This window comes from Dendrobates tinctorius, unplaced genomic scaffold (genome assembly GCF_039654945.1).
Source record: "Dendrobates tinctorius isolate UK_male_01 unplaced genomic scaffold, ASM3965494v1 ptg000039l, whole genome shotgun sequence".
Lineage (NCBI taxonomy): Eukaryota > Metazoa > Chordata > Amphibia > Anura > Dendrobatidae > Dendrobates > Dendrobates tinctorius.
Genome location: NW_027361707.1, coordinates 33,040,269 through 33,052,817, shown reverse-complemented (window position 1 = coordinate 33,052,817; position 12,549 = coordinate 33,040,269). Strand labels below are relative to the sequence as shown.

The following is a 12,549-nucleotide window of genomic DNA, read 5'->3' as shown; positions in this document are numbered from 1 at the left end:
AAGCTTGCAATTTATGAGCATCTTTCATAGACTTGGTGTCATCTGCAAAAATAAATACAGTGAAGGCTTTATCACTAGGCCATTATCATTGCCAGATGATGGGGATGCGACTGCTAGTCCGACTCTGCCCCCTCCTGTGATAAGCAGTTCACTGTTAATAGAACATGTACCTACAGAGCCTGGTGTGGGCGGGGTTAGATTTCTCAGCTCTGCTGCATTGCTAAATCTAAGAACTCTGATTGTGTCACAACTGCTGCACCCAGGAAACTAAGTGATACATCATTGGATTCAGAGTCTCCTGTCCTACATCATGCTGCTTTCAGATGAGGTAGCAAAAACCTGCTGACAGACTCCCTTTAAATAATAAGATTTTCCTCACTGTCATGAATAATGTGCCCTTGGGTATGTTCACACATTGTTTATGTGAATTTTGAAGCAGATCATCTTCAAAATCCACATCAAAGATTATCTGAAGCCGTTCTTCACATAGGTTTTGTAGAGGATCAGTGTAAACAAACCTTTAGAAAAAGTAATATGTTAATTCTTTGGAGCATTTTTATTGCAGCAAAAGTTAAGTTTTCATTGCGTTTTTTATGTGTGTTTTTGAAAAGCTTTTGCCGTGGAAATGCTCCAGAAAAAATACCCTATTACAACACTTCATATAATAATTAAAAAAAATTAAAAAACAAGTTGGAAAACACTTGAGAAAGCCCAGGAAAACAGCATAAAAAACACGAGTTCATGCAAATCCACACAAAAACCTTGTGTATTTTAGAAACCGGTTTAAAATGTGACTTTTTCAGCAGGAAAAATCCACGTACCCTGAGGGTATGTTCACAAAGAGTTTTTTTGTGGATATTGGAGGGTATTCTCCAAAATCCACATAAAATAAAATCACTTCAAATAGCTTCCTATTCATTTCAGTGGGAAAAATGTTTTTTTTTTTCCACATGTAAATAAAAAAGCAATGGGTCAATTGTTGAGGCGTTTCTATTTTTAAAAAAAATGCTCCAAATTGGACTACTGAATAAATAGCTGAAAAAACCATATACATAAAAAAGTGAATATAAAAAAAAGAAACAAGCCAAAGAAAGTGCATATTTTATGTGGTTTTTGGACGTGGATATTTCAGCGAGGAAAGTACAGATAGAAAAACTATAGTGGGAATATACACTGGGTCTGTGTTTAATTTTGCATCTTCTGACAAGTCAAGACAAGAATCTTTCTGTTTCATCTTTCGCTTTACACTACTGGTATAAGCACCTAAAACACCACCAAGATTAGGATGGAAAACTGTGGGAGAAGTGGAAAAATTAAATGGAAAATGAAAAAATAAAAATAAAAAATGAGTGAATATACAAATCAAGAATAAATAACTAAAATAATCCAAAAAATAATATATGAATTATATATAAAAAAAAAATGTGCAAACTATGTGTATATTTGAGTATATATATATATATATATATATACACAAATATAAATCACATAGCGATTGCACCCATAACAATTACTAATAATATTGATATATCTGAAAATATATATATAAAATAATAGAGGCAGGAAGAATGACGTAAAAATGCCTTTATTGATACAAAATGTGGCAATTAATGCAAAAGCACGACAAAAGGGTGTCCACACACTAAAACATGTACATTATATACATATACAAAAAATAAAAAAAATTGTATATAATGATAACAATGATAAATATATTATATGGATATATGTAGGATATATATAGTGGCCCTATCCTGAACTGTCCGCTAAACAGCAATACATGAAAGGAAGGACATAAAATACAACAAAGTTATGGCACTGCACCGTGGGTAAATAATCACCACAGGATAAGTAAAAAATGACAGCAGGCCAGATATATGAAAAACCCTGGATTAAAGTCCTCCCCACTGAAATAAGTAGGCTGAGCAAAAAATGGATACATACCTGTATAGGATAAGGCAGGCCACCGGTGTGCGGAGCACTCCCCGACGCGCGTTTTGGATCAACGTTTTGGACGCTTAAATATACACATGGTTTGCACATTTTTTATATATAATTCATATATTATTTTTTGGATTATTTTAGTTATTTATTCTTGATTTGTTTATTCACTCATTTTTTATTTTTTCATTATTTTTTACTTAATTTTTCCACTTCTCCCACAGTTTTCCATCCTAATCGTGGTGGTGTTTTAGGTGCTTCTATCTGAGTGGTTTAGCCATTCAATTCTTTTTGGACATTTTTTACCTTTTTTCTATTCAATCCTATATGTGAGGATATTTTATCCATATATAGTTTATATTGTGTTTATATATAAGGAATATTTTGGTTTATGTTCAGTTATTTGGTTTCACTACTGGTATATGGACAACAGGGGCAGACATACCACCGTGCAGCCAGTGCAACTGCACCGGGGCCCAAAGGTGGAGGGGAGCCCCTGCATGCAGGGGCGTACTGTACATAGCGGCACAGTATGCAGCCACTATGGGGCCACTGAGTCAAGATTAAGGGTGGGAGTGAGAGGCGTCCAATGTCATGCAGCATCGGGCCCCTCTCACTCCCGTAATTATTCTGATACCCACTGGTCAACACAAAAAAATCATCAACAAAGGTAATATGTCTGTTTTATGGAGTTTGATGTGCTGATACCAAAAAAATATGCTTAGCTTTGCTCTATCACATAAAGTTTCTGAGATAGAAGTATTTTTGTTACTACGATATTTCTGCATTTTCAATGTACAGTCGGTGCGGAAAGTATTCAGACCCCTTTCAATTTTTCACTCTTTGTTTCATTGCAGCCATTTGGTAAATTCAAAAAAGTTCCCTTTTTTCTCATTAATACACACTCTGTGTAGGAGGGAGAGTCCCCGTTGTGTAACTGGGCCGGAACCAAGGGGACTGTCACCAAGGTTCCTAGGGAGACTGTTTCCGGGGGACACAGTTAGAGGACGGACTGGAGAGAGTTCTAGAAGGAGTGGGGGCGGAGCCAATATAAAAGGAGCTGAGGATGCCAGCAGGGGGCAATTGAGAGAGTGGGAGAGAAGGAGCAGGAAGACCGGAGGGCGCCAGAGAGCAAGAGCTAGAAGGAGACGACTAGAGGGACTGGAGAGAGACTCACCACAGACAGGAAGGAGATGGCATCAAGCCGACCAGCAGAGGGACCCCAACTGCACGACCGTGTTTCCCGCGGCCGTCACTGCCCGACTCCAACCCGCGGCTGCGGCCTACCCGCTGTCCCACAAGCTGCTGCCTCGGGGTAATCCTTGACGCTGATCTCTCCTTCAAACCACATACCCAAGCCCTTTCCACTTCCTGCCGACTTCAACTCAAAAATATTTCACGAATCCGTTCATTCCTCAACCAAAAATCTGCAAAAACCCTAGTCCATGCCCTCATAATCTCTCGCCTTGACTACTGCAACCTCCTGCTCTGTGGCCTCCCCTCAAACACTCTCGTACCCCTCCAATCTATTCTAAACTCCGCTGCCCGACTAATCCATCTGTCCCCCCGCTATTAACCAGCTTCTCCCCTCTGTCAATCCCTTCACTGGCTCCCCATTGCCCAAAGACTCCAGTACAAAACCCTAACCATGACATACAAAGCCATCCACAACCTGTCTCCTCCATACATCTGTGACCTCGTCTCCCGGTACTTTCCTGCACGCAACCTCCGATCCTCACAAGATCTCTTTCTCTACTCCCCTCTTATCTCCTCTTCCCACAATCGCATACAAGATTTCTCTCGCGCATCACCCCTACTCTGGAACTCTCTACCACAACATATCAGACTCTCACCTACCATCGAAACCTTCAAAAAGAGCCTGAAGACCCACCTCTTCCGACAAGCCTATAACTTGCAGTAACCACCGATTGACCAAACCGCTGCATGACCAGCTCTACCCTCGCCTACTGTATTTTCACCCATCCCTTGTAGATTGTGAGTCTTCGCGTGCAGGGTCCTCTCTCCTCCTGTACCAGTTATGACTTGTATTGTTTAACATTATTGTACTTGTTTTTATGTATACCCCTCCTTACATGTAAAGCGCCATGGAATAAATGGCGCTATAACAATAAATAATAATAATAATAATACCCGCTGCCACCCACGGCCGCCGCTGTCCAGATCCATCCCGCGGTAGCGGACTACCCGCTGCTGCCCGCGGCCACCACAGCCCGACTCCAGCGTGCAGCTGCGGCCTGCCCGCTGCCACTCGCGGCCGCCGGTGCCCAAATCCAGCCCGCGGCTGCGGCAGCCCGCGGCAGCCCGCGGCTGCGGCCCACACGTCTTGGGCCCCAGCTGTCGCCATCCCGCCTCCGCTGGGAGGCGCAACGCAGAGGAACTCTACAGAGGCCTGTTGTGCCCACACACCACCTGGATGTAGGAACGCCAGAAGCCTGCATCAGATCCTCATCGTCTGGGCCTAGCGGCTGAGACGCCGAAGAGACACCGACCACCACTCTGCTGGACGTTAGAGGAGGATAAGTGACACATTGTAGTTGATATCCTGTAGTTTCTGGACCCGCAGTTGGCCACATCGCGGCCCCATAGTTACCGGTTCCGACCGTGTAGTCGTGTTTCTGTTACTTATGTATTATTGTCCTGATCCCTGCGAGGATAACTGTTGTTAGCTTTCCGGTTGCTCAAGATATCCCTTATAGATACAAATATATATATAAAAGTTACATTTTAAGTTCAGTCTTACTCCTATTTCGTCACTGCATCCCACATACTTGTGATACCTACATCTGCACCCCATCTTGACTGACAACAAAAAGAAATGTAGACATTTTTGCAAATTTATTAAAAAAGAAAAACTGAAATATCACATGGTCATAATAAGTATTCAGACCCTTTGCTCAGGCACTCATATTTAAGTCACATGCTGTCCATTTCCTTGTGGTCCTCCTTGAGATGGTTCTACTCCTTCATTGGAGTCCAGCTGTGTTTAATTAAACTGATAAGACTTGATTTGTATAGGCACACACCTGTCTATATAAGACCTCACAGCTCACAGTGCTTGTCAGACCAAATGAGAATCATGAGGTCAAAGGAACTGGCCAAGAAGCTCAGAGACAGAATTTTGGCAAGGCACAGAGCTGGCCAAGGTTACAAAAGAATTTCTCATTTCTGCAGTACTCAAGTTTCCTATGAGCACAGTGCCCTCCATAATACTTAAATGGAAGAAGTTTGGGACCACCAGAAGTCTTCCTAGACCTGGCCATCCAGCCAAACTGAGCAATCGTGGGAGAAGAGCCTTGTTGAGAGAGGTAAAGAAGAACCCCAAGATCACTGTGGTTGAGCTCCATAGATGCATTAGGGAGATGGGAGAAAGTTCCACAAAGTCAACTATCACTGCAGCCCTCCACCAGTCGGACCTTTATGGCAGAGTGGCCTCTCCTCAGTGCCAGACATATGAAAGCCCACATATAGTTTGCTAAAAAAACACACGGCTACCAGCCTATGAGAAATAAAATTGTCTGGTCTGATGAGACGAAGATAGAACTTTTTGGTGATAATTCTAAGCAGTATGTGTGGAGAAAACCAGGCACTGCTCATCACCTGCCCAATACAATCCCAACAGTGAAACATGGTGGTGGCAGCATCATGCTATGGGGGTGTTTTTTAGCTGCAGGGACAGGACAACTTGCAATTGAAGGAAACATGAATGCGGCCAAGTACAGAGATATCCTGGATGAAAATCTCTTCCAGAATGCTCTGGATTTCAGACTTGGCTGAAGGTTCACCTTCCAACAAGACAATGACCCTAAGCACACAGCTAAAATAACAAAGGAGTGGCTTCATAACCACTCTGTGACCATTCTTGACTGGCCCAGCCACAGCACTGACCTAAGCCTAATTGCACATCTCTGGAGAGACCTGAAAATGGCTGTCCACCAACGTTCACCATCCAACCTGACACCTGACAGAACTGGGGAGGATCTGCAAGGAAGATTGGCAGAGGATCCCCAAATCCAGGTGTGAAAAACTTGTGGCATCATTCCCAATAAGACTCATCACTGTACTAGCTCAAAAGGGTGCTTCTACTCAATACTGAGCAAAGACTCTGAATACTTATGACCATGTGATATTTCAGGTTTTCTTTTTTAATAAATTTGCTAATATTTCTAAATTTCTGTTTTGTTTTTTTTCAGTCAAGATTGGTTGCAGAGTTTACATTAATGATAAAAATGAACTTTTTTGAATTTACCAAATGGCTTCAAAAAATGAAAAATTTAAAGGAGTCTGAATACTTTCCATACCCACTGTATGTGTGTGAGTATGTGTACAGTTTTGTATGTGTGTATGTATGTGTATGTACAGTATATGTATGTGCATCTGTGTATGTATGTATGTACAGCATATGTATGTGTGTATCTCTGTGTATGTATGTATGTATGTGTGTGTGTATGTACAGTATATGTTTGTATCTATATATGTGTGTGTATATACAGTTGTGGCCACCCCTGCAATTTTCTCAAATAATACTCAGTTTCTTCCTGAAAATTATTGCAAACACAAATTCTTTGGTATTATTATCTTCATTTAATTTGTCTTAGTTGAAAAAACACAAAAAGAATTGTCCTAAAGCCAAATTGGATATAATTCCACACCAAACATAAAAAAGAGGGTGGACAAAAGTATTGGCACTGTTCGAAAAATCATGTGACGCTTCTCTAATTTGTGTAATTAACAGCACCTGTAACTTACCTGTGGCACCTAACAGGTGTTGGCAATAACTAAATCACACTTGCAGCCAGTTGACATGGATTAAAGTTGACTCAACCTCTGTCCTGTGTCCTTGTGTGTACCACATTGAGCATAGAGAAAAGAAAGAAGACCAAAGAACGGTCTGAGGACTTGAGAAACCAAATTGTGAGGAAGCATGAGCAATCTCAAGGCTACAAGTCCATCTCCAAAGACCTGAATGTTCCTGTGTCTACCGTGCGGTGTCATCAAGAAGTTTAAAGCCCATGGCACTGTGGCTAACCTCCCTAGATGTGGACGGAAAAGAAAAATTGACAAGAGATTTCAATGCAAGATTGTGTGGATGTTGGATAAAGAACTTCGACTAACATCCAAACAAGTTCAAGCTGCCCTGCAGTCCGAGGGTACAACAGTGTCAACCCGTACTATCCGTCGGCATCTGAATGAAAAGGGACTGTATGGTAGGAGACCCAGGAAGACCTCACTTCTTACCCCGAGACATAAAAAAGCCAGGCTGGAGTTTGCCAAAACTTACCTGAAAAACCGTAAAACGTTTTGGAAGGATGTTCTCTCTTCAGATGAGACAAAAGTAGAGCTTTTTGGGCAAAGGCATCAACATAAAGTTTACAGGAGAAAAAAAGAGGCATTCAAAGAAAAAAACACAGTCCCTACAGACAAACATAGCGGAGGTTCCCTGATGATTTGGGGTTGCTGCTTGACCGTGTGCATGACATATGAAGTCTGAAGAATACCATCACATTTTGCAGCATAATGAAGGGCCCAGTGTGAGAAAGCTGGGTCTCCCTCAGAGGTCATGGGTCTTCCAGCAGGACAATGACCCAAAACACACTTCAAAAAGCACTAGAAAATGGTTTGAGAGAAAGCACTGGAGACTTCTAAGGTGGCCAGCAATGAGTCCATACCTGAATCCCATAGAACACCTGTGGAGAGATCTAAAAATGGCAGTTTGGAGAAGGCACCCTTCAAATATCAGGGACCTGGAGCAGTTTGCCAAAGAAGAATGGTCTAAAATTCCAGCAGAGCATTGTAAGAAACTCATTGATGGTTACCGGAGGCGATTGGTCGCAGTTATTTTGGCTAAAGGTTGTGCAACCAAGTTAGGCTGAGGGTGCCAATGCTTTTGTCTGGCCCATTTTTGGAGTTTTGTGTGAAATGATCAATGTTTTGCTTTTTGCTTCATTCTCTTTTGTGTTTTTTCATTTAAGACAAATTAAATGAAGATAATAATACCAAAGAATTTGTGATTGCAATCATTTTCAGGAAGAAACTAAGTATTATCTGACCAAATTGCAGGGGTGTCAATACTTTTGGCCACAACTGCATGTGTGTGTATGTATAGTATATTGTGAGGCAGTGACCACTGTTACAGCTAGGGGGCGCTGTGTGTTCTCCCCAGGATACACATGAAGGCGTATTGAGGCTATGAGGATGCATTGAGGTTACAGGTGGGGGTCACTGTGTAGTCTCCCCAGGATATGCACGGAGGAGTATGAAGGCCATAGGTGTGCATGGCAGTCACGGGCGTAGCTGTGACTGCAATGCAAGCTGATAATAAAAGTAAGTGTTAGTCTTGGACATGTTAGTGTCCAAGACGGAGGTAGGGAAAACCTGCTCTGGATGTTGTGTTTGAAACAGATTGCAGAATTATAGTGTTGCAGTCTGTTCCATTCCGGATCCAGGTTTTCCATGTGGCTGAAAGCCACAGGTTTCTGTCATAAAAGCCATGCAGGAAAGGGTTAGAGAGGTCTTACTGAGTACTTAGTGAGTCTCAGGTGTGTCAGGGCCAGAGTGAGGCCTGGCAGCCCGCAGTGAACACAGAGATGCAAGTAGTCCATGGTGACTGGTCTCGGATGTGGACAGTCCTGTGCCCGGATGTGAATGGGAAGTGGATGTCCTGTGCCCGAAAGAAGACTGGCATGTGTAACAATTGCAAAACAGGTGGATATGGTGCCCGGCAGTGATCCGGAGGATATCCTGGACTGTGTACTCCTGTGTGAGTAAAGAGACTGTGATGCAGCGGTGCAAGGGAACTAGTCAGAGGAGGACTAGCATGTGTAGTGCCTGCAACATGTAATGCTGTATGAATAGAATCTTGGATACGGCGCATAGACACCCATGGGAACTAGTCAGAGGAAGACTGGTGTGTTTAATGTCTGTAAAGTGAAGGATGCCGTATAATATATACTCTGCAAATGGTGAAATGGATACTAATTATATGCACTGAAGTTATATGCACTTGTGTGGATTAGACTTTTATGTGTGAAAATAACACATTAAAGAGACTTTTATGTTTGTATTTTTTGGGTCGCTGCCTCTTCACTGCGTACGGTGCTACCGCTGCCTTACAATATGTATATGTGTTTCTGTTGTGTGTATCTTTGTACAGTATATGTGGGTATCTATGTGTGTGTATGTATGTGTCTGTTTGTGTATATACGATATGTGTGTATGTATAAGTGTGTATGGTATATGTATACTATATGTGTATATAAGTGTGTGTGTACAGTGTATGTATGTATGGTATGTGTATGTATGTACGGTTTATGTGTGTGTTTGTAGGGTATATGTGTGTATGTATGTGTGTATGTACAGTGTTATGAACAGGTCACCGAGGAGGATGGCAGGAATAGGCTAGGCCACCAGGAAACCAGAAAGGTTGGTCACTTAGCGAATTGCAGACCCCTAATCCTAACAACACAACTAACAGTAGCCATGGAGCGTACCTACGATGCCCTAGACGCCTCGACACAGCCGGAGAACTAACTAGGCCTAAAGCAAGAAAGGTGAAATATAAACTGCCCCGGAGTAGAACCCCAAAGAAATAGATAGCCCCCAAACATATATTGTCGGTGAGACCAGATGAGGGACAAACACAGGCAGAAAATAGACTGAGCAAATGATGGGGCCCAACTGTCTAGATAGGATAGGAAAGGAAAGACACTGTCTGCAATCACGCAAAAACCCTAAAACATTCAACACGTCTGATGTACAAAAAACACAGGTCTCACGACCTCTCCCCCACTATATCAGCATTCTGGTGTAAATTGGCAGCAAAGCAAAAGAGACTAATATAACAGGGGACTGAACAAACTGACACAAGCTGTAACATATGGAGCGGGGTCCAGCACAGCCCGAGCAGGGAGCACGCTGAACCCGCACAGCAAAGCAGAAAGAGGCAAAACCAGATCAGAAGCAAAGGATTAGCAAATGAACAACTTAGCTGAAAAATGCAGGATCAGGCAGGATACAGCAGACCTCAAGTTGCACAGGAAGAACTAATCACCAGCAACAATTGAGGGAAGCCTGCTCACTTAAAAAAATACTCTCAATCAGTAACCCCAGATTTCCAATCATCATTGTCAGGTGGCAGACCTCTGTCAATCCGGCCGGCTCCACTACCCTCAGTAACCACCAGAGGGAGCCCCGACTCAGAAGTAAGAGAATTCACAACAGTACAGTATATGTATATATGGTGTGTGTGTGTATGTATTTACAGTATATGTGTGTATGTACATTATATGTATGTGTATCTGCGTGTATGTATGATATAGGTATATATGTACGGTATATGTACGATGTATGTGGGATCCATCAGATCGTGGATAACTTGCCGATCACTGGGGATTCGACCACTGAGCCTCCCAGAGATTCGGAGAACAGGAGTTTGCAGTCTCGTCTTAGGTGGAGCAGAGTTGTGCATACGGCCTCTGCTCTCTTCATTATCTATAGAGCTGCTGAGCGTTGCATTCGGCTATTTTCATCAGTTCTATAGACAATGAATAGAGCAGATACCAGATGATACAGATGCCAGACATATAATGTTATATAATATATACATGTTAGGCCTCTACTCTCTTCATTATCTATAGAGCTGCTGAGCACTGTGCTCAGCTATTTCCATTAGTTCCATAGATGATGAATAGAGCAGATACCAGATGATAGAGACAACAGACATATAATGTAATATCATACTGTATATACATGGTCGGGTTCTGCTGGTTCCAGAAGTTATCATGTAACCACGAGGATGTGCTCTGCACACTTGCTGACATGTGCCGACTAGCGTGTCAGCCCCGTCTGTAGTGTTCTATTCACTGACATAGCAGACACTAGTTGTCACCTGACTGCAAGTCTGACTGCGCTGGAAACAGCAGAACCGAATGATAACATACAGTATATATATATTATATTACACTCACACAGCATATACATCTCCATCTCAGCAAAAAATGTAAATATATATATTTTATAGAGGTGTGGGGGCCCAAATAGAACTTTTGCTATGGGGCCCTGTGAACTCTATGTACGCCCCTGCTTGCAGGTCAGAAAGGCTAGTCCCACACCTGCGTTGTGTAATGCTGCGGATGGCAGCCTACTTCCTCCTTTCTTCCTCAGTTAAGCCCCAACCACTGCTGCACCTCTTCCATTCAGCTGCTTCGACTACGTCGGCATGCGTCATGCGTACCTATCTTTAACATTGGGTACGCAGGCCATGCGCATGTATGCTGACGCATCCGCATACGTCATTTTGACGCGCCCACCAACCGCAGCAAAATGCAACATGTTGCGTTCAATGCAGTTCGGCGCAGCTGCAAAACAAAGCATGCGGATGCGTCAACATACATCTGCATGGCTTGCATACCCAATGTTAAAGATAGGTACTCAGGACGCATGCAGATGTAGGCGGAGCTGAAGGAAGAGGTGCGGCAGTGGGCAGCACTTAACAGAGGAAGAAATGAGGTAGTAGGCTGCCATCCACAGCGCTACACAACACAAGTGTGAAACCAGCCTCATAATGAGGGCAATCTGCCTTGTGTCTCAGAGCCTCCAGGGGTCCCATTGCCAGATTGCTCTCATCATAAGCAGTGTACCGGGCAGGGAGGGGGGCCCTGACACATTTCTTGCACAGGAGCGCCAAGCTGTCATTGACTGCCCCTGAAGGACAAGCAGTAACACAATACTGTGGTCACTATCAACATTATCTCTACTCACCCAATGCCCGGATGCAAAGACATGTAGTGATAGCAGCGTCCTATGACGATGTTCCTCAGGTTGGTCGTTGTCCCTGCTCCATTATATTTTTTGTTTGGGTTTTTCTGCGGACCTGGTGCATGTGAATCCACGATATTGAGCACTAACACTGTCAGTACCAGAATGTGTAGGCTCCTCAACCACAATTGTTTACTCGCAGGTCTAGATGCATGGAGCCAAGACATTGCCTTCTGTTGTCGGTCAGGACTGCTCACTAAGCACTGGCCTTTGGACGTGCTACCCACTGCTCCAGTCCTCACAGCCAGACGGACACTGAGCAGTCAGCAAATCACTTTATATTCTGTCTGCGCCCTCCCTCCTACTCTAGTTTTCCAGCTTATACAAACATGCTGGTCTTTGTCAAGTTCTAAAAGGCGGGTTCATTATGGGATGCAATGGAATTTCTAAGTTAGAGATAAACTTTTTCCATTTAGGGTGAAGCTACTGTAGATCAGATGTGACTATTCATTCCAGTACAGCTATGAAAAAGTTGGGCACCTCTCTTAAAGGGATAATTTTTTTCACTTTGGATATAAGAATTAGCAGGCGGATAATTACTAACTATCTGCCTGTTGTGCCTGGCGCCAATCTCTGCCGGAACAGAGTGGTCACAGACCACTCCTGTTGACGATTTAACAGCTTCTGCTGATGGTACATCGACAGATGATGGCACGACTGCTTATGACCAGCCGATATTGGCTTATCTAAATCCACCGTAACGGACCTCCATTTCATCAGCTAATACAATACTCCTTTATCTTAGCTTGTTCTAGGGCTTGGTCTCCAATCACT

General features: G+C 43.1%; 1 protein-coding gene across 1 annotated transcript in view; it reads right to left on the bottom strand.

The window, feature by feature from the left end:
• The window catches only part of LOC141088496 (ADP-ribosyl cyclase/cyclic ADP-ribose hydrolase 1-like), a 78,859-nt gene extending 66,811 nt beyond the window's left edge, over nt 1–12,048 (bottom strand). Inside the window, exon 1 of the mRNA XM_073574612.1 lies at nt 11,719–12,048. Within this exon, the coding sequence (XP_073430713.1) occupies nt 11,719–11,942 (224 nt within the window). The 5' untranslated portion in view covers nt 11,943–12,048. The remainder of the gene's footprint in view (nt 1–11,718) is intronic.
• Nucleotides 12,049–12,549: the final 501 nt, after the last annotated feature.